The sequence below is a fragment of the Centroberyx gerrardi genome, chromosome 16, assembly GCF_048128805.1.
Source record: "Centroberyx gerrardi isolate f3 chromosome 16, fCenGer3.hap1.cur.20231027, whole genome shotgun sequence".
In the NCBI taxonomy this organism is placed as follows: Eukaryota; Metazoa; Chordata; class Actinopteri; order Beryciformes; family Berycidae; genus Centroberyx; species Centroberyx gerrardi.
The window spans coordinates 9,513,962-9,539,729 of record NC_136012.1 but is presented as its reverse complement, the minus strand read 5'-3'; the positions used below and the strand labels follow the sequence as shown (position 1 = coordinate 9,539,729).

The 25,768-nt window shown below is 43.6% G+C and overlaps 1 protein-coding gene across 2 annotated transcripts; it reads right to left on the bottom strand.

Annotated features, from left to right (window-relative positions):
* Positions 1-48: 48 nt before the first annotated feature.
* On the bottom strand, positions 49-21,505 carry slc43a1a (solute carrier family 43 member 1a). 2 transcript variants are annotated; one of them, XM_078289053.1, is made up of 15 exons: positions 21,268-21,505; positions 16,924-17,079; positions 15,810-16,002; positions 14,266-14,321; positions 13,500-13,576; positions 6,344-6,436; positions 5,788-5,921; positions 5,424-5,557; positions 4,987-5,133; positions 4,816-4,851; positions 4,556-4,691; positions 3,999-4,128; positions 3,764-3,837; positions 3,049-3,172; positions 49-2,523 (listed from the first exon to the last, which is right to left on the bottom strand). In XM_078289053.1, exons 2-15 carry the CDS (start codon positions 17,075-17,077, stop codon positions 2,326-2,328), a joined length of 1,686 nt encoding a protein of 561 aa, XP_078145179.1. In that variant the 5' UTR covers positions 17,078-17,079; positions 21,268-21,505; the 3' UTR covers positions 49-2,325. The 2 variants fall into 2 exon arrangements, with proteins under 2 accessions (XP_078145179.1, XP_071772962.1); XM_071916861.2 differs by having other exon boundaries at positions 50-2,523; positions 16,924-17,084.
* Positions 21,506-25,768: the final 4,263 nt, after the last annotated feature.

The window sequence follows — 25,768 nt, the reverse complement described above, 5'->3', positions numbered from 1 at the left end:
AATGATCATAAGTAATATTTTGTCTGAGGTTATATGATCAGGGCTCAGACACATGTGCATGGTGTAAGTATTTTAATATCGCCATTGTATCAAGAAATATAATATGCATAGAGCAACATCATTACTGTGTGTGAACTGTTTAATAGGGATGGCAAAAATACCACTGTGACAATAAGTTTTAAACACATACATTTATTTGTTTAATCAAATGCACAAGCTGGCTATATTCATTGCAGGCAGGAAAGAAATGTGTACATTTAGCTAGACACACCAAAGCTTTAACCCCAAGGGCGAACAGAGAGGATTAAAGACCAGCCGCTGCGTTAGATGGTGTAGCTACATTCCCCTGAGGAAAAGTGCTGTACTGTCAACTACAAGTCAGAGGAACACACCTTGTTCTTCATAAAGCTTTACAGCCCCTAAACGTGACTTTGGTTTGGCAGAGGTGGCTTCTCTACATTCACTTCTATTGCAGAAAAGTCAAGACAGCAGCTAAGGCACTGAGTTCAGACAACAAACCCAATCCCATCCCTCCTAAATAATGCGGAAGAGCGGAGCGGTCTGCTGAGCGTGTCTTGGCACTGGAAGTGAATTCGGGAAACCCAGCCTGGATTGAGTAAAGAAACAGTTTCGTCCATTGCAGACTGACTCCATAAATCCACATGATCCTGTTTCATTCCTTAGTAGAAAGTTGTATAGAATAGATACATTTGGTTGTCGCTTTGGAGGAAGGCATTTTTCTGTTTCATCTAAAAAGCAGCTGGCTGAAACGAGGCTGAAACTAGAGGCTGAAAGTGTCTCCTCTCCTCCTCATTAGTTCATTCTATCTCTTGGTGATAATATAGACCCATATATAGTAACGCAGGCAGAATATGTAGAATACAAGAGAAACACCTTGGTTCTATTTACAAAAAAAAAAAGATTTTGTTGGAGATTTTTTTGCTCCACAATCAATACAAGACAAAACAACAAAGAGGCATAAGCAGAATACACTGCAAATCATTTGAATTGGCACACTACAAAATAGCATTTGCTGATAATAAAACAAATGCTTCCCTTTTTTTTTAACACTACTGCAGCTAAAACGTACAAAAAGACACTTAAATACATATTTTATACACACACTAGTTCATTTCTGTGCATAAAGCAGTACAAAGTGTTTGATAACATTGACACACATCGTGTGTCTGAATTTTAACATCAGTCATATCTTTCCTTGTCAAATTTGAAAGAAAAAAAAAAGTCCTTCCTACATATAAAAATTCCAGAAATGCGAGGGTTGAATCATCTTCACCTCTAAAGAACATGAATGCACAAGGAGAAATGATGATGCACTGATTAAATTTCAGCCAGGGGTATTTGACTAATCTAAACGACAAATTAGTGTTTCCTAACATAAAAAAATGGATGGACAGACACAGGAATCGGTTGCAGAGTCAGTACAAAAAAGGGAACAGAAGAGGTAGTTATGGTGTCTCTACAACCAGCCTATCTCTGTGTACCTGTGTGTGTGAGTGTGTGTGTGTGTGTGTGTGTGTGTGTGTGTGTGAACACTACGCCTATGAACATGCAGAAAGGAGCTTTTTTGGAAGCTGTTTGTCATAGCTTAGCGTGCTGTCCTCAGATAATACCCAAATAGCTTGTTCATACTTACCAGCAGTTTGTCATTGCATGCTTTTGATTCTCACTGAGAGCTGCTACGCTGTTCATAGCACATACTGTTTCATCCATATACATCTGTAGCTTTTGTGGAGGGGATTACAGTAGAAACAGCACAATTCATATAAATGTTTGCTTCATTAGGCGCGCTTCTGAAACAAAGCTGAGCTGTTCTTTGGTGTTAGCATGGATTGTGATGATTATATCAAGTCTTTGAAAACTATACAACAGTCTTTCAAGTACCGTGAAAACCATGTTGTGGCACAAAGGCCACACCAGGTCGTGTGCATGTGTCCTTGCGTGTGCTTGTGAGTGAAATCTATGGCTTTTACTCATGCTAATTTGGCTCTTTCAGCTAAACCAAAATAAATAAAATAAAAAAAAACAGCAACATATGATGATGACACAGCCTCTCCCTAAATCCCACTGCAACGTGACAAGAACTCAACATCTAACTAAGAGTCATTACAAAACACGGGGGATCCTAGTTGCTCTGAGATTATATGGTTTGCGGTGAGCAAAATTCGCAACAGCAATGACAAAAAAAAACACTGGAAATATCAAAACAAAATATATACTGATGACTACATTGCTGGTGCTCATTTTGAAGGCACATACAAAAATAAATCCTACAGTTCCCACAATCCTTGGCTGTGTGTTGACGCTCTAGGCCTCCACAACGCCGTGGCCGTTGCTGTGGTGCTTGTAGCCGTTGGTCTCTGAGTGGTTGAGCGCCTGCGTCTCCTGGCCGGCTGCCCGCTTGTCCCTGGCCTCCCTCTCCCTCACCAGGTGCCTGCGGTGGTAGAACAGGTATCCCGGCAACAGGAAGCCGGCCAATGAGAAGATCAGCAGGCCCAGGTTGATCTGGAGGAAGAGTAGCACACAAGGTGATCAAACCAAATATACTGACCTTACATTACTAAGACTCGACTAGAAATAGACACTATGAATTAACATGACAATATTAATAACTGGACTTATTCTGCATTTTTGTCAACAAAAATGTGAAAATGCTGAGATTCATTAGGAGACCTGTAGACAGTCAGTAGATGAAGCTGTCATTTTACATTAAATCACATTTGATCTTTAAAGAGCATAAATGCATATTCTGCCCCTCTCACCATCAACCCTTTGACCCACCCCTGCTCTTACAATCGTAACACTTGTTCCACTCTTCAAACACAGAGAGGATGAATATTTGACCGACATGGATGTGACAAAAAATAGACAAAATCATAGTGAGACTTTGCTGATTGAAACTAAACAAAAACCAAAAAAGGGGCTGAAACAAAATCCAGAGTCCACCTGAGTGCCTTAGTGCCTGTGTATGTCTATGTGTGTAAGTGTGTAAGTGTGTGCAGGTGTGTAGAGATGTGTGTGTGTCCTCACCCAGTAGGGGTCTCCGTCCAGCGGGCCGACCATGGCGATGAAGAGCGGCTGCTGCAGCAGAGCGAACACAGCGCTGATCATGGACTGCAGGCCGGTCAGGGTGCCAAAGTGGTTGGATGGGTAGCTGTGGAAGATGACACTTATTATCTCTGTTTCATAACAGAGACTGAAACCCCAATTACCGATGGTCACTACATTACTACACACAACTGAACTGATGGTTATTACTGCTAAGAGGGTGGGCTCTTCTCAGCACTTTTGAACTACACATAGCAAAGTTTCCAGTGTTAATATGTGTTGATTTTTCACTCACAGTTAATTGGAGTTGATAAATGTTGATTGCAGAGTTAATTCTGCACTCATAGAGCGGGTATGGCTCTGGGGCAGCTGTTCAAAACTATCTACGACTGTTAAATTAACTCGTAAATTAACTATTTTTTTTATTTTTACACTCTCAGAGTTAAACTAACCCTGAGGATTTTTCTGTGTACAGGACCGCACACTGTGAAGGATACAGGAGGGGGAAAGGCTGCTATTTCTCAAGAAGACCGCATATAAATCCAGCATGAGTAAATGCAACACTAAGGAAGCTTGTTCTGTAATTGCGCAGTGACAAGGTTACAGGGACGATACCCAATTATTTCTTGGATGCGGATGGAGTTGTACAGATCTGTAGTTGATGTTTATTGGAGAACTTTAGTAATGCAGTACTCACACAGCAGCATAAAGGCCTCCGCAGCAGGAGTGGATGAAGCCTCGGACCATGGTGTGGAGGATGAAGGTCAGGATCTAACGCAGCAGCAAGAGGAAAGAAATGAGCAACAAATCAACACATCTGGCACTGTTAGAGGGATGGTGTATTTATCCTGATCAAATTTCTTTGTTTCCTTGTTCTCTAGCTAACATACGCGTACCATGTGTGTTCATGCACTAGAAGTGTGTGTGCCTACCTGTAGAGGCAGGTTGTCTATGAGACAGCAGAACCCGAAGGCCAGCAGCAGCAGGTTGGTGAGGATGAAGGCCCTCATGGCGTTGGTCACCTTCTGGATCTTACGGTCTCTCTTGGGCACACTGGACTGTCTGATGGGAGAGAGACATTAGAGATATAACATTACCACTCCGCTACATCACCCCAATCACAATGACACATCACACATACGCATTTGCATTGCATTGTGGGGAGAATTTAGTTTCACTGTTATTGTTGACAGTTCATCATTTGACTATTCAGACAACTGACTATTCAGTTTTGGTTGAGTTTGCTTGTGTCAAGTGTCATGACTCTTTGCACTTACATTATTCTATTCCTCTGTTCATGTTCTCTCCCTAATCCACTCTTCCTCTGCCTCTTCCTCCCATATCCTCCCTCTTTACCTCCTTCCTTCACTCCCTCAGTGCTTCCCTCCCCACCCTTCGTTCTCTATCTGCCAAACTTTCCTTCGGACCATTTTTCTCTCTCTGTCACTTCCTCTGCTTCCTTCTCTCGGACCCTCCCCCGTTCTCTTACTTCTGCTCTGTGGCCAAGGCGGGGCTCTTCTCCTCTTCACACTCCTTCATCTTCCAGTCCATGATGTAGCCGATCAGAGGACAGGTCACCAGGCACAGCAGCTGCAGCGTGCCGAAGATGGACGAGTAGAAACTCACTGAGGGAGAGGGCAAACGCACACAGACTCTTAGACATTCACTTTTATTTAGACTGATGGATACAGCCATGCACAAAATCACATAACATACACACTTTCAAAGCCACATTACATTGCTACTCACCATTCTCCTCCGCCTCAATCACCAGCTCATCAGACGCTGAAAACGAACAAAGAACAATACAGTCAGTAAGTCTTCTATAGCATGTTCTGAACCAATACTAATCAAAATCACAACAACCCTATGAGTACATGACAGCATCTCATTTGACTGTGGCGACGGTTGGACACTCACGGTGCGGGTCGCCGTGGGTGACCATGAACTCCAGCATCTTGTTCATCGCGCCCATGAAGAAGATGATCCTCAACTGGGACATCCCCATGGTGACCAGACTCCACAGGAAGATGGGGGAGAAAACTGACCGACGGAAGGGAACGGCATCTGGGAAAGGAAGAGAGAGACAGAGAGACAGACAGACAGACAGACAGACAGAGAGGGAGAAGTTCACTTTTACCCAAAGACCTTTACAGTTATATAAGTGCATATATTTTTAGGACGTGTAGCCTGAGTAAGAACTAAACCCTGTCAATATTGGTGTCAATAAACCCCAATTACCGATGCCCAGCACATCGGCATAGACAACTGCACATAAGTGATGGTTTCTATATGCTGCACAGTAAAACTAATATGACTTATCACCAGAGGGGTGTGTTGAGTATATGTTGACTCACTGGGTGTGGCTTGGGCTTCAGCACCTGGAGGTAGTTTCTCTGTGGAGTGTCGGATGTCCCCGTTTTTCTGGCTCAGTCTCTCTCCCACTGCCCTCTGCTCTCCTGCAGGCAGCTCCTGCAGCGCCAGGATCTTACTGTTACACACACACAAGCACACACACACACACACACACACACACACACACACACACACACACATACAGTGGGGATGGAGGGATGGAGCGAAGGAGAGAGGTTACAAAGTTGCAATTTAACTTGTGGTTGCTTTTGTTTTCAACATGGGCAATGATTCTTCGTCAGCAACACTTTTCTGATTTTGTGTCACTGGAGTGAGATGAAGCAAAAGACTGGCGGCTACGCTGACCTGTAGTCCACCTCGTCCGGTGTGGGGAAGCCCTCTACTGGCCAGTTAAGGAAACAGTTGCAAAAGACAAATGCGGCGAGACCCGTCCACATCCACATGATCACCTGGAAGGACACGCCTGCATCGTAGATCAGCTGAGAAAGAGAGAGAGCAGAGGAAGAGTTTGAATGCAAAGTAACAGTTTGAACCACACTGAGTCCCATGATTTGTAGGCAGGACAGGCACTGGGCTCTCATGGCCTGCAGCTTCTCTGAAAGTCAATCAATTATTTGACCCTGCCTTCTAACTGCTATCCTCCTTGGATCTAGACACAGAACCACATAAGAGCCAAAATTCATTTAAAACTGTCTGATCCCTTGTTGTCTAGTTCAGCTATGTAAAAGAAATCCAACCATGTGCTTTTATTCAAGAAAAACATTTCTTCTCCAAAAATCACTTATGGCATGGTAATGTATTAAGGGCATATTACTAATCCTGTGGTTATACGTTCACGTAGAGTATTGAACAGAAGAATGCAGAGAGTGTCAATGTTATTGTTCATTTCTGATGATGCTACCTTGACTCCAGGGAAGGTGACAGCAGAGGAGGCGTAGGAGCCGATCATCAGAGACATGATGGTGGAGCTCAGGCTGCCAAACATGTTGGGGAGCTGCAAGAAGAAGCGGAAGGGAAGGAAACATAAGAAACAAACAACAATAAAAATAAACCCCAGACCTTCTGACATAGCAAACACAATGACAGTTAAGACACCAATCAAATAGGTTCACCAAAACCTCAGCAATGTGAAATACACTGAGTTTGTGTGAACAAATCAAAACTGTGGTTTAGTGGAGGTGCAATGAGTCATCTTGACCGCCAGAGGGCAGACAGCTGCTGTGTGTGAACAGGATGCACAAGGCAGGGATAGTTGCAGAGTCTTTGAACTGTTGCAGCCTGGGACCGACACAAAGTAACTCCAGTCTCACCCTGCAAACCAGACTCATTAAAAAAATATTAGTTTCCTTGTCATGAGGGAACAAGAAACAAGGCCATGACCCATTTTGTGTCCAGCCCTGACCCTATAGTTCAGCCATAGTCTAAGCTATACTTAGACACACATCCAAGGTCTTTTTTTTTTTTGATTTCCACTAATTCTTAGGGTTGGGATTAATGGTGTGGAAGCCAGTGTATAGTCAGCACTCAAGAGTAACTTCATGGAGCTTGGTGGACCCAGCACAGGGGGCATGCATGACACGTCAAAGGGGACAGGGTAGCGGGCACCAGGCACTAAGCACATCATATATTAGGTCGACCTATTTACAGTAGTAAGGAGCTTAGCCAATATAACAATGACCTGTTGTGCTGGCAGCACACTCAGTGTCCTTTGATTAGAGATTTAAATGGGTCAATCATGATTATAAAATCACATGGCGGGGATTTTAGGTGTGCTGCATGACAAGCTGACTATTCTCTCCCAACGCCACCCGTGGTTTTCCGAACTTCTGTCGCCGTCGACTAATCTCCCCCCCCGGGTCAGGGTTCACCTAGTAGCGTCCCCCTTTCTTTTTTTCCACAGTTCTGTGCACTTTCCAGACCCTTTTACTGAGCTGACTGAGGCTGAGGAAGATGATGTCAGATGAAGCGTTGGGACAGTCTGACCCAAACAATATTCAGAACCATCTGTTTTTGTATTGAATAGTGTGTTTTCAATTTTAGCAATTTCTAAAAAGTCAACTAATCCTCAACTTATCAATTAAGGCATTCATGAATTTAAGGTTGATGCAAGGCGGTTTGATGGAGGGGGTTGGGTTGTGGCGGAATGTGGGGTAATGAAAATTTCTGTAAAACTTGTTAACATGCATTGAAAATGGAAAACATACAAAGATATTGGGATTAAAATGTCTTGATTGTGCAATGGTATTTCAATGTGCAATGCTGTGTACAACTCTACAGTCTTCTGATGTTATGTCGGTATGCTTTAAAACGTTGATGCTCTATAGCACAGACCTGCTGCATTTGCGGGGGACTTCCTGGTGGGAAGCTATGAATGACAAATAACTCCCAAGAAAGGGTTTCCAGGAACTTTACTACCCCATTCAGACATTCCTAGAGCTGCTTCGGGCTCGTCTCGTGCCGATCAAAACGTGAGGTGTAACACGGGGGTGAGAATTTATATGTGCAAGCTTGTCCGTGACAGTAGATGTGTGTAGGTGTGTATATGATAATGTATGTGTGTGTGTGTGTGTCGGGTGGTCGCTGTATGTGTAAAGAAGGTGCTGACAGCTAGTGGCTCTGACTCTGGTGTGTGTGTTGCAGGGGTCAGCGCAGGGTCACCTTGGGTACGTCAAAGGGCAACACAACAGCGGGAACAGCAGGTAAATAGGAAAAAAAAAAAAGTTTTCTGTTCTGAGGAGAAGCTCGCCGCCTGAGCCAGAGGGAAAAACATCCCGAGAACACCCGTCCTCATTCAGCGGTTCTGAGAATCGAAGTATTTCGTGGCCCGTCCCTGGCTCTGAGATCTACAGCCTGGACTCTCCGGCTGCGGAGATGTCTGGAATTTAGGCGAGAGGGCCCTCTGAGCACACAGGAGTCTGCATCTCTTACTAATGTTAAAGCAAAGTTATTCCAGCCATGTGGGATGGCAGCTAGCTGATGTTTGCTTTCATGCGGTAACAGTGTAAGTCTAGTGGTAGCAACATGTGTGTACAAGAGTGTGTGAATGAGATTTGTGTGTGAGAGAAAGACAGAGTGCGAGTGAATGTGTGCATGTGCAGGTGTGTGTGTGTGTGTGTGTGTGCATGTGTCAGCAGCAGCGTGATTCCCACCACTGTGTTCCGGCAGTAACCATAAAATGCGTATTTCACACATGGCCTTGCAGCACATGTCCTGCATGCCAACCCTGCCAGTGGGAAGTGGAGAGAAACACGTGACGTTATGGAGGCACAGAGGGGTCGTCTGGGGTCACACAGTCACACACAAGGGGGCTTTGGCCGTTCAATTGTCAGGACTAATCAACTATGGCTCCACTCCTGGGGTTTCCACTCACTTGGCCATTGTGAGACTGCGGAATTAAGTTTGATTAAGGCCTAAATGAAGAAAATAAAAACTGACAAAATAGTAGCCTAATGAGCATGGAGATTTCAACACAACACTGAATATGTGAAAGACAGAGGAGGTAGACTACAGGGAGAAGAAAAAGGAGACAGAGAAAGAGGGAGACAGGGTTATGAAGAAAGAGCAGGAGAAAAGAGGGAGAAGGAGAGAGTCACGTTTTTGGGTTTGACTCTGATCTCTCCAAGCCACAGCTGCAGCTCTGCTCTCTGTGGAGTTCCCAGCAGGAAACACTAAACCACAGCTGATTAGTACTGGCTTCTTCTCTCTACCTCATGTCTCTCCCTCCCTTTCTCTCTATCCGTTATATATAGAGTATAGATGTGTATCAAACGCCTAACCCTCGTAAGTTTCGTACAATGCTCACCGACTGATCTATATTGGTCCAGTGTTGACTTGTACTGTATAACGCAACTAAGTGGTCTAAAGCCAACACAGCTCCTCCTACTGCCTCCGCTAACAACATGGCTGTTGATCATATGCCCTAAATGGAAAACCTCAAACCACAATGTGTGACTGTAACTCTCACTTTTGAGGTTTGTCAGTATTTCTGACTCATTCCTGTTCTTTCTCTGCATTTGTGACTCACTCCTCTCCATATTAACTTACTTTGTTACCATTGGGTCCCGCAACCTTTTCTACCCGTAACCTTTTCTCTACCACGCATTTCACATTCACTCCTTCCTCCCTCAGCCACAGTCTTTTCGCTGTCGCAAACCCCTAAATTTCATATTTCAAGCATCTCTGTTAGAGTCATCCCTCCTTCCTCATATAGAGTGCTGATTCAGGCAGAGTCTGGCAGCCTTGATAACTCTGAACTAAGTCTCTCTCTGTGCTGGGCTGAGACTAAATCAGCGTTGGGAGGCATGTGACAGCTATTATAACTGTAAGGGGGAGCAGCTGAAAGCACTATTCCCATTGGTGTGTAAAGAGAAAGGCCCGTCCCGACAGCCAATACTGTCGAAGGCCAATTCCATGTCTGCGACACTTGCAACACTAGAACACCTTCTCCATTCCCTCAATGTCAATTCAGAACAGGTGAAACACAAACTCAGCCAAAGTCATGCATACTTAACATACCTGTGTAACTAATAGCCCTGCAGAGTCAGTGTCAGGCTAACGGTCCAGAAAAGACAAATGATGTGCACCTCTGGCAAAGCTGCAGGACTGAAACAGGTGAGTGTACAGGTGAACAACCTCTGAGTTAGGCCACCTTGTCCTCACATGAACCTGCAGGTCAAAACCACAAGGGGGTGTGACGTATAGATACAATTACAAAGGAGAAAGGGAGTCCTGTATGGTCCTCCCTACACAAAAAGGTGGTCTGGCTGCTGGAGGAAAGGATGCAAGCCGCTGCTGTATGTCATGCAGCGGCTCGGCACGAATCCAGACTGAGTTACCGACCGGCTGAAGAAAGACCTGGCTTGCTCCCACATCTAAACCAAACCTTCTGAAACACAATGAGCCTTTCTTGCCAAGTTTTTTCTTTCTTTCACTATTTGCCCTGGGTGGGTTGACTGAGCACGCTTTTTCAGCCAAGTCCTGCCTCGTACTCATTTAGTTAACACACATTTAGATCTGGGTGATGCCCAGTACAGTCAGTTAATTACCCCTTTCTTTAAAGTTGGTTTGATGTCATGATACAGCGTGCACACCTGCGTGTCCTTGTGCTGCGCTGACATCAACTCCTAAGAACAACAACACTGCGGAGGCCGGTTAATGCTGGTACACCCAACCCAATTAGAGAGGGAGAGAGAGAGAGGTCAGAGAGGGACATAGAGGGGAGGAGGGTGGGAGTGCTGTTAGAGTACTCAAGTGTCTGTGTGCGTGATATTAATATTGTGTTTATGTGTGTTTAATAAGGAAGAAAGAGCACAGTGCGTACGTATGCAAGAGTTGTGTGTGTGTGTGTGTGTGTGTGTTACTGTTCAATCACTCTTTCCCTAAAAGGAAGCAGAAGAAGGTTGTGTAGAGACAGATGTTACCATGGTGCCACATGCTGCGTGGTTTTTGCTGGTACGCTATGTCACTGAAGAGAAAGGGTGGAGTGATGGGAGGAAACTAACAGGTTCTCATGCCTGGCTTGAGCATGCATTCCTAAATATGTGTATTCACATTGCCAAGACTTGCCTGTGTGTGTGTGTGTGAGAGACAGAAAGCCTGATTCATGTGAAAGCGATGTTCCATGCATGTGTGCACACGCATACAAATATGCATCATGATTTTTCCTGAGCAAGCAGAAAAAAAGGCATGAATTGTGCTTTGTGCTGTATGTTGGAGGAATACTTTGATATTTTGAGTTTAAGTTGGTTACATTTTCCCCCAATGTTACACATGTCAAAACACTATCCATTTGGGGAAAAAGCATTACCTGAAGTTTATTATTCAATATCTATAAAATATAGACAATCTAGTCTATAAAGTGCTATCATTCTGTCAACTAGGAACTTCAATTACCCACTGTCCTTTAAAAATTAACATACTTTCTTTTCATTTTTTGCTAACAATCACCTTGTATGAATAGGTGTCACATTTTTCAAATGACTGATATCTTATTTTGGAGCAAACGTTTGCTTTTCTTTCCCTAAAACAGCTTGTTAGCATTCCTCATTGAATCCAAGGGGCACAGCTGACTGTAAATGAGCAGAATATCCCTTTAACTTTAGATAGCCCACAGAGCGCCACAGACAGAGACAGAGATGGGTGCTTAGCTGTTCTGTTATCCAAAGCCACCGGTGGCACCACACAGGGGAGAGCTCACAAGATTTCCATGGGGTCATTTGTCCATATTCAACTTTGACCTTCAATATTTCCACATCTGTTTCATGTTCATGTTCCTCTGTGTACATAACCATGCACACACATTTGTACATACACACGTGTGCACAGTCATGCAGAGTTGAAAAGGTTCTGCATTGATTTTCTTACGACTGCTGTGTAGGACAGAGGAGACAGAGGGGAGAAAAAGTACTGAGGGGAGAACAAGAAGAGGGAAGGGAGGAGGAAGGGAAGGAGGAAGGGGAAAGTAAGGAAGGAAGTAAGGGAACAGACGAGGGAGAGTGGGATGAAGTATGGCCTTGTGTGTTTTAGTTAGAGGTGAGTGGGCAGAGCCGTGGGGAGGGTGTGTGGGGAGCCGGGGGCCGTTATTGGTGGAAACATAACTGGGAGACTTTCCATCTGGGAGAATCATGTGCAACTCAGAAGGAAACATTGTAACAAACACACACACACACACACACACAAACACACACACTGCCAACACAAAACACACTCCTAAATACCTGCCAGGACAGCGGGGCATGCAGCAGCAATAAAACCAACTCAATAACGTAGGTACCAGCTGACACATCACACGCAACACACATGCCTGACGCAAATGTACACAAACATAGCCAGACACAACACACACTGTTCCCTCAGCTGACACAAATAGAGGTCCGGGCCACGCGGCATCACTCAGCTGCCAAAAACCTTCCGCTCGTCTGTTCCAGGAAAATAACCCTACATTAGTAGCTTCTCAGAATATGAATTGCATAACCACAATAGAAAAATGTTCAACTTAAGCAGTTTTTGTCCTTTTATATGGGCCAAGTTTCACTGTGCTGGCAGAACGCAAAGGCAGCGTAGTTTCACATTCAGCCGGTGCCAAAATATTTCAGGTGTGACTGTTGTGGAAATTTGACTGACGCCCTTCGAAAATCTATGCTTTACTTTAACTGACCTCAAATACACCCAGGTTTTAATGAGTGCTCTAATTGGTCGACAGTCTGTCTGACAGCAGCAGGGGCAGTGTGGAGGAGAGAGAGGAGAGAGGCAGCTGAGAGGCCGCCTTGGTACCAACGTAGGCCGGGCTGAAGTGACAATAATGTGCTTGTTTGCAATTTCTCACTTTCTCTGGTTTGTGTGTGCGGGTCGGCAAATAAGACAAAGACAGAGAGAGAGAGAGAGGGGGAGAGAGAGAGAGAGAGAGAGAGAGAGAGTGACCTATTCCATTTGGCTTGGAATTTGACATGTGGCATTTAGAATATTTCATGATTTTTGCAGTAGGTGGGTTTGTTTTTCTTTTTTCCGAAAAATAATTTACTTGCACCAATTGCACCGTGAACGTTAGATGCTTCTGCTTCTGGCAAGATAGCCAACAAAATATGGGTGTTGCTAAGCATGTCGGCAGTGCAGCACCTTCTCAACATACTGAGAATTGGCTGAGCACAGAGAATGGGGCACTAAAGCAGTTGGGACAAATTAGATAACTATCAAAAATTGAAAAAATTAGGATCTTCCTGTTGGAAATCCAGAGCAAGCTTTTCCTGACTGAAAATAGTTGCACTGGATATATAATGAGCCTGGGACAAAGCACTGTAAAATGTCAAGAGAGAGTGTACTGATGACAATGGGGCAATAAGATCAATCAATTTTCTAAATCTCTTTTGGGGAGACAAGGTTTGTGCGCAGTACACTGATGATATGGTATATCTTTAGATCCTGCGTTAATGCAGATTGAATACTTCTGACAGACTGTTTTCTATTTCGTCCTCTGTTCTTTCTCTCTGTCTGTGCGTCTTCCCCTCCATCTATCTGAGTCAGACTCTGTCTTTGTGTCTCCTGCCAGTTCTGCGTCTCACCGTGAGGGAGGTGAAGGTTAGGCAGATGCCTCCGAAGCCGTTGAAGGAGAGAGCCAGGAAGATGAGCGCTGACAGCACTGGAGAGAAGGAGAGGAAGACAGAGGAGTTAGATGGATGCATTTAGAGATTATAATAAGCTGATAGGATTATGCTACTGATTGTGTGTGTGTATATTTGCAGATTTTAAAGAAACAAATATTGCAGTAATTCCCAAACCAGCCTCCGAAACAAATATCCAGTACATTTGGCTCAAATCTACTTATGCTGTCATTTAGGTGGTTGAAAAATGTCACTATGAATGAATTAAAATGAATGTAAATAGCCAACAACACTTTTTTTTCATTGTCTTTACTCTTCAACTAAATATCCCCAACTGAGCCCTTTTGACAATGAGCAATGTGCTGTAGAAGATAACTGAATAAACAAACCCTCTGCAGAATATCTTCATAAGAATAAGATGTCGCTCTATCAGGCTTTACCAGCTGGCTTTGTAAACCGATAGTAAAACAAAACCTCAGGTGGTGTGAATCCTGCTATCATTCAGCTTTGAGCGGGAAAATGAACAATAGATCTAGAAAAACAGGTTCACTCATGTAGAGGAGAATCATTTGATAGCTCAACAATGTCCAGAAACATTTACACAGACAAGGATACTGAAGTATTCACGGCGTCACAAAAACAGATTTCTTATATGTCATATTTTGTAGCTGACTAGTTGATACCGGAGTGTTTTTTGACTGGTCAGTGTGTGTTTGTGTGTACCTACCACCAGGGTCGTAGGCAGACACTGACATCATGATGCAGGACAGACCGAAACACGAACTGCAAAGAAAAAATGACAAAGAAAATCAGAGGAATTCAAACTCGCATATCATACCATCTTCAAAGTCCCACATTCATAATCCATGTTGGTATAAACTTGCTCCAACAGGTTTGATTTGGTGCTTATGGCAAAAAGTCAAGTATAACAACTCCCAGAGGGCCAGAAACTCTAGGACAGTTCTCAAACTTTTTTGGCTCGAGACTCCTTAAAACGAAGCGACGCCTACTCCTACTACTAAGAACGATTTTCCCTTTTCAGTTTTATTTGATTATCAGAGGAGGCCTAGAGGCTGAAAACTATTCAGTATTTCACAAGAAAAATCTGAAAAATTACACACGGTAATACATTTGTATAGGAGAAATATGTTCTTTTCCTATCCCGTAAATCATGTTGCGACCTCCAGGGGGGTCCCGACCCCCGGGCTGAGAATCACTGCTCAGCAGTTGGTGACTCAACAGTCTTCCTGTTTAAACATGTTTGAGTCAGACAACTCACATGTTGACAAGCGAAAGTTTGATGAGAACATATTCAAATATTGTTCAACATGGCTTGTAGATGTGGATCAATAGACACACGTTAAACATTCTTTTCATGCATTATATTTTGTTAAAATACAGCTGACAGTCTGCTGACATCAGTGAAATTGTGATGAAAAAAGAAGGAGCAACTGTTGGTGGTTGAACTGCCTGAATGGTACAACACATGCAGCCACAGATAACTTCTCATCTCTATTCTGTGTCTTTTTCTCAGCTTTCATTTTGCCATCACACCTGCTGTGATAGTGGCTGTCATGGCTATTCAGTGTCACAGCTACTCAAACAGCAGCTTTGGTGCCTGTGTGAAAACGACTTAATAATATACAGTGAGATTGTTAGGACGCTTCAATGTGTGCACGTCTGCCTCCAATTTACGCACCCGTTGTGCAAGAATTCCACTACGTGCATACTTGTGCTACACTTAAACCACACACACACACACAAACACACACACACACACACACACACACCCACACTAGTGCCCCACCTACATTCATTCATTTCCCCACTGAGGAAACACAAAAGGAGTAATCTCTCTCCTCCCACTTTGGGAATGTGACCTATCTGCTTTTTTTTTTTTTTACACACTACTCTTCTCAGCTTTCCTCTTCTCAATGACTCATCCCTCTGCAGGAATTAAGTACCGCCTTACTACTGTAAGGCGGTACTTAATTACTACGGTTAATAATTAAGGTTTATAACTTTCATTCCACCTTGCTGCACTTCTTACAGATGAAATTCATGGTATTCAAACCTCTTACGAGACAAGCAACAATCTTTGCCAATGCAAAGATGAGACACAAACTTCCCCTTCAAAAGAAATATGAGCTTTAGGAATTTGGGAGTTGTCTTGAAGTTAAAAAAAGACACACTGCCACATCATAATTAGTCATATTACCACAGGCATGTCCCCCTATATATCTATTCTATGTATTTATTGCTGACTATTACCTGCCCACTAGGCGGATTGGGCGTGGCCCGAACTTGTCCATCAGGATGCCGAGGGGCAGGGTGGTGGCGCTGAGCAAGAAAGAGCCAATGGTGAAGCCCAGATTCAGCATCTCTTCCTGGTCCACGCAGCTGAGCCACTCCTCCACCTCGCCGCTGGAGGCGTTGCCCAGGGACACGACCACCGAGTCATTCTCTGCGAGGAGGGGGGGTGCGGGGGTTAGAATGGTGTGTGTGTATGTGTGTTTGTGTGTGTTAGAGCTGCAGGCTTGATTTAATTTAAATTGTGATTTGAAGTGTTCTTGTAGTGTTCTCACTGCATGCACAGCAGATGCTGACTTGTTGACCAATTAGAGCTTGATACTGAACTGATTGGAAGAGCAGCATCCTCTCCCTGCTTTGTGCTATAAAGCAATCTCCCTAAAGCAATACAGCAGATTTTCCATCAATTTGGCCCCGGTTGCACACTACGGTGGCCGATGGGTACAAAAGAGAAATCGTTTGCAATGATGCAAACGCTTGCTACTGCATTTGCTTTCATGGTTTGCATGTGTTTTTGAATTTGAATCATTTCTGAAGTTGTAGCGCGTTTATCTTAATGCAATTGCTTTGGGCCCTTGTAGTGCGTTTGCACCCGTCGGCCACTGTAGCACCCAATGTAAAATGCAGTGTACAGGTAGTGGCTGCAAGTCTTCTCGATGACAGTCCGGTTTTGTTTATGGTAATCACACTGATGTCACAAAATGAATATGGTAATGATTCATTGATGTTAAAATGCTCCACGTAGCACCTTGAAGTTGGCTATTAGAGTTATTGAACTTCTGGGTGGGGGGGTCGGGATTTGCAATGTGCATTGCATGCACCACTTGAGTATGTATATTTGAGTTTCAGATTATGGCCCTATCCATCTACATGAACACATACACTTCAGATTCAAAAATGCACATGAGTACAACATGGTATAATATATGAAGCGATGTGTTGAGGTTCATATAGTCATTCCAACTACACCTTATGGAATGCCCTTACCAAAAAAGATAACTACACATTTTTGACTCTTTCTTGAAACTTTCTAGTGTGATGTGCGGGAGAGTTGGCGTGGAGCCGTTGGTTTTACCTGAGCACAGGTGGGAGTAGAAGCCCTCCCTCTTGAGCATGATGAGCAGCGAGCCCCAGCCCAGCAGCACGGCGGAGCACAGCAGGTTCTCTATCACCGCCGTCACCGCCATCCACCAGCGCCTCCTGTAGGCCTGGAGGAGAGAGGGCGCCATCGCTGCTCTGCAGGGGAGGAGGCACGAGCAGGGGGAGGAGGGGCAGTGGAAGAGAGAGAGGGAAAAAAATTTAAAAAAATGATAAAATCAAGTTTCAGGGACTGGATGGCAGCAGATCAAAGGTTTACATTCACATTTAAGATTAACAGCTATTAAGCTTTTCAGAATAAAGGTTCCCAAACTTTTTTATGCCAAGATATTTATTTTCAGATTTTATTCACTCCAAAAACGAATAACTTTCTTTGGGAAGGTGTATCAATGAGAAATAAAAACGTAGCAATTCTCAGACATTGTACCACAAAAAACCGAGATATTTCAGTTATTGTTCAGTTTAGTTTAGGGACCTAATGGAGTCCCCCCCAAAAGCCCCTGGGGGTCAGCACTTTGAGGGCTGCTGCCTTAGTAATAACAGCCTGTAGGCCGAGACGGGACACTTTCTCACCGGGACAGTTTCCCCAGTCACTGCTCATGTGGCCAGTCATTGTTTTGTAAATCCCAGTCGGGTACCTGACACCTCTCACTGCATTGTCCTCAGCAATCCACCCATCACTTTTTGTCTGCCCCGCCATTGTCCTGTCAACAGGGCAGCTATTTCACCCTTGATTTTGACCACAGTAAAATAATAAGAGGTCTGCTTTTGTTCCGCAAATAGGGAAAATGTCTTAAACTGGTCAGATTTCAATAGGAAAGCAGTGGGGAGCTGGAACCGAGGAGGAGGGAAGTCTGTCAACAGCGTGTAAGCACAGTGTGCCTTTTCTTGTGTCTTACTGGGATTAATAGATCAAAACTGAAAGGTGACGCAGTTTGTTTTTACATGGCAGAAACAACATACACACACACACATACGCACACACAGAACAGGCAACTGTAACCTCTGACCTGGCTGACCGGCAGCAGCAAATAGGCTTAGGCCAGTCATGACCACCTTGAAAGTAATGCCTGCTTCTTTTTTTCTTTACATATTACAATCAGCAACACACAAACACACACATACACACACACAAAGCAGGTCACTGTAACCTGTGACACGAATGAACAACAACAAACATATTCCAGTCATGACCACCCTGACAAGAGCACACACACACAGACACACACATACACACACACATCTGGAAAACATCTAAACAAGATCCAAAAGAAAGATCCAAATATAGCCAGCCTTTCCATTTGGGAGTGAATCAGAAAGAAGAGCAGAGGGAGAAAAGCCTCAGCCGGTTGATTTCAAGAGGGGCGGAGGCTGGAGTCAAGGCCTCCAACAGGAAACCCTTTCAATGGCTCTTTATGAAGGCATCCTCTCGAGTGTGTGTGTGTGTTTGTGTGTGTGTGTGTGTGCGAGAAAGAGAGAGGATCTAATGGGAGAGATTTGGCAGGGTCCGTGTCTGTGCGTATGTGCTCATGAGGCGTGTGTGTAATGTGATTAGCCATAGCCCAATGAACTCCCTTTGTGCTGGAAAGAGCATTTGAAGAGAGGGGGGGTGGGGGGGTTCTTTGTAACTGACACCCCATGCTGGAAACCCATTCAGCACGCACACGACTCCCTCGGCTCTCGACAATGGACGACAGAGCTGAAGGCCGCTCATCCACTCAACCCTAGTAAATTTATATCCCACCAATTAGGCTATTCATTATCACAGAAATGCATAAGCAGACAGTAAAGAGGCTAATGTCAATATTGACATGATTTCATTTAGATCATCCTCTGTCATTGAAAATAGTCAAGATGTTGTCTGCATTCTAATGAATAAATGTGCTGGCAAGACCGTGTAGCTTTGACTCGGCTTTCAAACCGCAGGTGTGAATCCCTCTGTGTGGGCTGAAGTCCAGCTCCTGGCTGTGGCATTTTGTGCACTGCAGGGCTTCGCAAACTATGATTCATTTATGGGTAAACGCAGTATAACGGGCAGAAAGACAGAACAGTCTTTCCACCAGGAGCAGAGACACACACACCATTAACTAGGCCTATGTATAGAGGCTACTGTCACATGGATTGGATTTACTGAGCTGTGGCCGCTGCTGCAGTATCAAGACACACAATAAACACAAGGCATCAACAATGCAGAGCAGAGATCATTGCTGCACTCAGGTCAGCAGACACTGTTGTTATAACCATGGTATCGGTTGCTGCTTGGTGTGTGTAGTAGTAACCTAGTTGAGTAATATGATATGACCATGTGGAATGATGCAAGACACACAAGTCACACAAGTTCAAGATTAAACTCCAGTCTTGTCTCTGTGTTGCCCTCCCCTCCTCTTCTGCTTATCACACATTCTCTCTCTCTCTCTCTCTATTTCCCGCCTAGTTCCTCCTGCTTATCATCGCAGCCTTTCCTCTCATTTAAATACTCTGTTTGGCTAGAGGGAGTGGAGCGAGAAGCAGCTTACTGGGACTTTATGGGAATTTACATGAAAGTCTCATGCTTGTAGTGACAGTTCACCCGGTGCTGCACCATTATATGAGGTGACATTCACACATATCCTCATTCCACCCTCATCCTTTTAGGTTTGTATTTGTCCGTCCGCATCCACACTGAGCTGCCAAGGGCTTCATTAAGAGTGTGCTGGTGACGCAGGGGAGGTCAACGCACAACAGAGAGTCGCAAACAAGTAAGAACACGAAGAGGAAAGGTCTTTTATGGTTAGCAGGCAGCTGTGAGCCCCCGTCATAACACTGTGAAGTGTGTGTGTTTGCATGAGTGGGAGAGGGAGAGAACAGGTGAAGCCCGCACTGGAGAGAGAGAGAGAGAGAGAGAGAGAGAGAGAGAGAGAGAGAGAGAGACCATATAAGGGAGCTGCTTCCTGAACTAATACCTGGGCTGCATGATGCAATGTTGCCATAACTAACGTTTATAGTAGGGAGCTTTGGTGTGTGTGTGGGGGGGGGGGGTACGTTTTGGCCTATTACATGATTATAACAACCCACTCTGGTGTTTTATTAAGATTTGACATAAGTACACTAAGACTTACTCATCACGTGTCCTGCTCTCTTCCCATCTCTTTTATGTCTTTCTCTAGCTCCCATTCCTACTCTTTTTTCCCCGCGGGGATGTTTCTGACCTTGACCGGCCGTGTTTATCAACCTCTACAGGACATAAAGGACGCCGGGCAAACTCTTTATCCTCACAAGTTTTCAAACAAATAAACGACTCGCCGTAGGAGCCTCTGTTCCCCGAGGAGTCCAAAAACGCAACCTGGCTGGCTGACAGCTGTCTCTCCACGGGCATGACCTCAGCCGCTCTCCGGTTACCGTCACCGTGGGGTGGCCGTTGTTAGACTCGCCTATGTTGGGGAGAGCCCGGAGGAAGTCTGGTGCTGCGTTCAAATGCTGTCTGAAATATCGTCTTTAATAATTAATTAAAGCATCAATTCTGTTCAATTTCAATTCATTCTGTTCAATTTTGTCATCATCATTACGCTGCTGCGGCTGCAGCATGAAGTGTCTCTGAGCTACTTGATGTCTTAAAATACAACAAGAACAACCAAAAACTACTTTTGTTAGAGGCTCTGCGGTATGTGTAATTTAGGATCAAAAGCAGTTGAATGCTGGCACCCTCTGATGTCGGAGCTTAAGAGGAGTCCATGAAGGCAGCATACGTCTTCATCATGCTGACCTGAACCTATCTGCGGCCACTGCTGCTGACCAGAGCACCAGTTATACGCGGCTGGTTAACTTTGAATTAAATTAAAACAATAGCATGTGTATTCTACTCACTTAGAACAAAATGGCCACTGTCACAGCATTTCGCACAACCGGACAAGGACACAGTAAGAGGCAGGCAGGCTACAGTCTGCTGTAAAGGCTGGACAGGCGAGTGGTCACTTCCGAAACAGCCCCTCCAGCCTCCAGGCCACTTGGGGTTAGCTTACTCGAGTAATTAGCTGCTATTTGTTGTTTCTACGGAGCCCTTCTCCCTCTGTGGTAACACTCATTTAATGCATTCTCCTTACACAATAAAATACGTCAGGGTTTAAAACGACCTGAATGCAGCTGAATGTCTTTGGTAAGTAACCTAAAAGTATACAAATTCCCAGTTTCATGCCACGTGTGAGTTATCTCCAGCCGGTTAGTCCAGCTTCGCGCTCTCCTCCACGTGATAACGCTATCTTATGCCATTACAGTTAATACTACACTTAACGTTAACGTACAGTAGCACAAATATGTGACGTTTCAAGATAAAAAGTTGACTTACTTCAGCTTTATGTCTTCTCAGAAAAAAAACAGTTGTGGGGATGATTTCTCTTTGTAAGCTTTTGTTTGCTCACTAAGTAAAAAGAAGATGAATAAAAACTACTTTCACAGCTGGTTGTTGGTTTTCTGGATTAGCAACCAGTGAAAGCCTGAACCCTAAAACTGCTGCGGTTTTCTGCTTCTATAGGCTCTTTCTTGTTGAGGTTTAGTGTTAGTCACTATGTGACTCCACACTTCTTTCTCTCTCTGGTTTCATTACAAACTCCCCCTCTCCTCCTAATTTGACTTCTAATTCCCTCCCTCTTGCTCTGGCTTCACAGAGGAGGGGTGGAGAGTAACTGCAAGGCCTTCTACCACTAGACTGCCTTTACTCAAGCTCTCTAGTAAGTGTGCACTGTTTCATAGTAGCCCACTTGCCTGTTTTACAAAAGCTTTGTCTTTTCCAGCACTACATTTAATGCAAATGTCCTTCCACTCCACCACGTTCAGTTTGCCTCCAGTTGGTAACTTTTAAAAACTATTTGCATTCAAAATGTGGTGATACAAAATCAACTTTAAACCAACTTTCAAGCCTGGCAACTAAGTCACCAATCATCAACTCATTTTCTTTCTGACGTAAGTAATGCTATAATATATATTATTACTGGTACCACAGCTACACTGAAGTGCAGCTCCTGTTATTGACATTTGAATCCAACTGAGTCATCTGAAAATGGTAATGCTAAATAAAAATAAAGAGCTGGGATGGCAATAATAATGACTTGTTCGTCTCATGAAATCTAACATGTTTTCCCAAAATGTAGACTATACATTACATTACCTATAAGCAGTGAATGCATAAATGTTAATCTCATTTTTGTTCAACGAACGCCTCTGCTGCATATATAGAACCCCAGATTTATTGATCACAGGGGGTCTCCGGCCTCCGAGAGGCAAAGGTTGAGAACCTTTGGCTAGTAGCTCCCATTTCAAACACTCAGGTCCAACTAATTAAAGACAAGGGCGAATGAGGCCATCGGTACATGCAAGTAATAAATCAAGAAGTATCTCAGACAGACTGGAAATGGTCCATTTTTCAAAGAAGAGCTGGTAGCAGATAATAAGGCAGTCGGTTTGGGCAGATGGCAGAGAGAAACGTGACATCATAAAATCAGCTGACATTCCCTGCATGCAGTCAGACAGAACCTTCATCTTCCATCTTCATCGCTCTCTCTGATTGACAGCTGAGCTCAAGTAATTCTGGCTGCAATACAAAAAGCATTAGTGGCATTTTTGTGTGCTTGTACATAGCACCACAAAAGAAAATCTGCACCCCACTGGGCCCTGAATGTGCAGTTTTCCATTTCAAGCCTATATAGCAATTTACCATAGTTGGAAGCAGGGTTTCATAATAGTCCTGATAGTCACAGCTGGTCATGAACTTTTGTTCCATGTGAACGGGTAGTCAGGTAAACTTTTATTCTGGCTGACATTGTTATACTTAGCTCATTGTGGGGAAGCCAGATAAAAATATGAAGCCAGGCAAATATAAATGCTATTGGACCCAAGACCCATTTGCTTATACACTTTCAGTTGGCAGATATTTCATTTCTTCTTCTATATTTCATTCGATAAAGTCTGTACATACAACCATCTATATTCTATTCTATCTCTTGAATACATTAGTAATTTACCTTTTTTTTTTGTAAGTTGGACAGTGTATCAAAAGCTTTTCTGTACTTCATGTGCAGGTTCATTCAACACAAGGAATGACATACAAGTCTGTATTGAAGTGTTTCAGAGTGTAGTATGTCTTTTTTCAGCAAATGATGCTAAATTCTTCTTTCTAATTTTATATTGATCTTCCATAAAGATTTGGAGACAGGCCTAGTATGGTTTCCATCATAAGGAGGAGAGCAAACCTGAGGATGCAGCATGCTGTGGTCTGGGCTCCTGAGTCGTGGCTCCACCTTCTGGCCAAGCGGCGGCACTGCAGGATCCAGAGAGTCCACAGTCTGACACAACAGGGTTCCACTTTACAGACTGAACCCTTAGTGTGAGATTCAGCTGCACCTTCAAAGGGTAAAGCTTAAAAAGGACGCTCTCCCTCCTCACTATGCCACCCTACTGCCCATGATCACAATTTGAACCGGTGTATGCAAGAATTAGTTAATGGGTGACACATCTGGAACCAACACAATACAATTTAACCACTCTTTGCTTTCTTGTTGACTATGAAGTTGAAAAAGGATCAATCCACTGCGAGAAATGGTCATCTTAAGCAGTTAGGGTGACAAAACTTTGCAAAATGTGGGTCTCACTCTCAAGCTTAGACACCAGCACACCCTCTCACATTTACAGTGCGCACCTAATGACAGGTATAAGGGTGGGGTAACCCGGCAACTAATTCACTTGGAGTTTGTGCTAGTCTGCACACACGCTCATGGGAAAGACCCCTTCATTCTTTCCCGCTGATGTCTGAGTTAAAAAGGTTAAATTAGTTGTGTAACGCCGTGAGCTAAATGGAAATTTTGGACAAAAAGTATGAGTACCATGAGTAAATTGATGATATGTGATTCCCATTCTGAATGGTAGGGTAGGATGACACGTAGTCAATGTCTAATTTTACTGATTCATTGCTGAATTTGCATGTTAGGGAGACTGTGACATGAGTCAGATATACCATTTCAGGTATCACTAGGTAAGGATAGAACGGAAATTAAAGTGTTGATTTCTAATACTACATTTTGAAGAAAAAAAAAAGTTCTTAATTCAATATCTCTAAGTATGGAGGATCCAATCTGTATAGGTGTCATCATTTTGCCAACAAAGGAGTTCAGTTACTTATGGCTCTAATATCATTTAGATCAGAATATCTCCTTTCAGAACACAGAACACATAGATTTATGAACTATGCATTGAAGAAATCAATGTTTTCAAAAGCAAATATTAATATAATGCCATATTGAATCCCACTTTGAGCCACGCTCTTCGCTGTCAATTTACAGACATCCACATCTTCTGCTGTCCTGCAAACCTTAACGGTAGGTGACGTTATTACTTATGGTATGTGACGTTGGTGGAATAGGTAATTTAACCAATAAATCGGGAATAGGTAATTTAACCAATAAACATGGAATAGGTAATTTAACCAATAAACGTGCCCCACTCTGCCGTTAATTTACGTACATCCACGTCTTCCGTTGCCCTATAAACTTTAACGTCAGGTAACATTTTTGCCTGTAGTATTGAAGTGACATTAGTGGAATTATTTAACCGATAACCGTGTCGTGATGCTTCAGTGCAGCAAACTGAATTGAACACACGCGCCGTTTGAAAGGTGATCCTAACAAAGTGGAACATTTCTGTGGCCACGAGTTTGACAGATTGCTTGAACAATATTTCATTGCTCAGCGGGGCAGAAATTAAGCTGCTTATGTGAGCTGACAGTTGTACATAGGCAGGAATTAATTTAATCTTTGCACCTGGGGATCAAAATCAGCCTTAAATCTACACACTCTACACTCTAAAGTTAAGGGAACATACTGTAGGTAACAGATACAGTATATTGCTGTTGTGAAATGCCTGTTTATAACATCATACCATGACCTAATCATACATAACAATACACATTGCAACCAAGATACTGGTCCCTTACCTCAACCAGGATTTTTTTTTTTCCCTGCCTTCTTTTCGTCTCTGTCAGGACACCTGGGAAAGAGATGCCATTCAGACGTTATTCATTCTCTATACCTCACACAGACCATGAATGACTATGAGAGAGGAGGTGCTGCTTTGCATAAAGAATTTGCAGTGAGTTATGGTTGAATAGGCTGCTGAAAAGCCACATCATGGCTCAGTGGCAGGGAGAAGCTTCTTGTTTTGCTCTTTTTGTTTTTTTGCTGATAGATTGAGAGTACAGCAGGGCACGTGTCTGCACATCCTACACAGACAAGCAAACACTTGCTCAAATGTAATGAAGAATGATGTAGACTGCTACTTTGTTGGCCCCATACACTAATGGAAGCTAATGGAAGCTTCTCTCCTGTATGTCTCCTTACTGCATTTCCCTGTCTCTTCTCCCACTTCTCAAAGATGAAATCGACCCTCACTGTATTTGAGGTATTTTAGAAAAAAGCAAAAATCCATTTTTGCTTTCAATCAACTTTCTGTCCTTGTCCTTGTCAAAGCTTTCACCATTGTGACCTTCACCTCAGTTAACCTCTCATTGGCTTAAAGGATGTAAGCCATCGTCTCCCTTGCCAATGTGACAAATTCCCAGGCTGAAAATTAGGTTGATAGATAGATGGGGATTCATATTAATGTGTTGAATAGGGTGCAGCATCCTGTAGATGATGTTTCACAAGGATGCACAACCTACAACAATCTCCGTTGTAACGCTAACCTCTAAATTACATGGGTTAATCAAATGAATAGTTCTGAAATAATACCAATAACAATCCTGATAACAATAACAACACTAATACTAACACCTCTGCTATTATTACAGATAGTTAAATCAT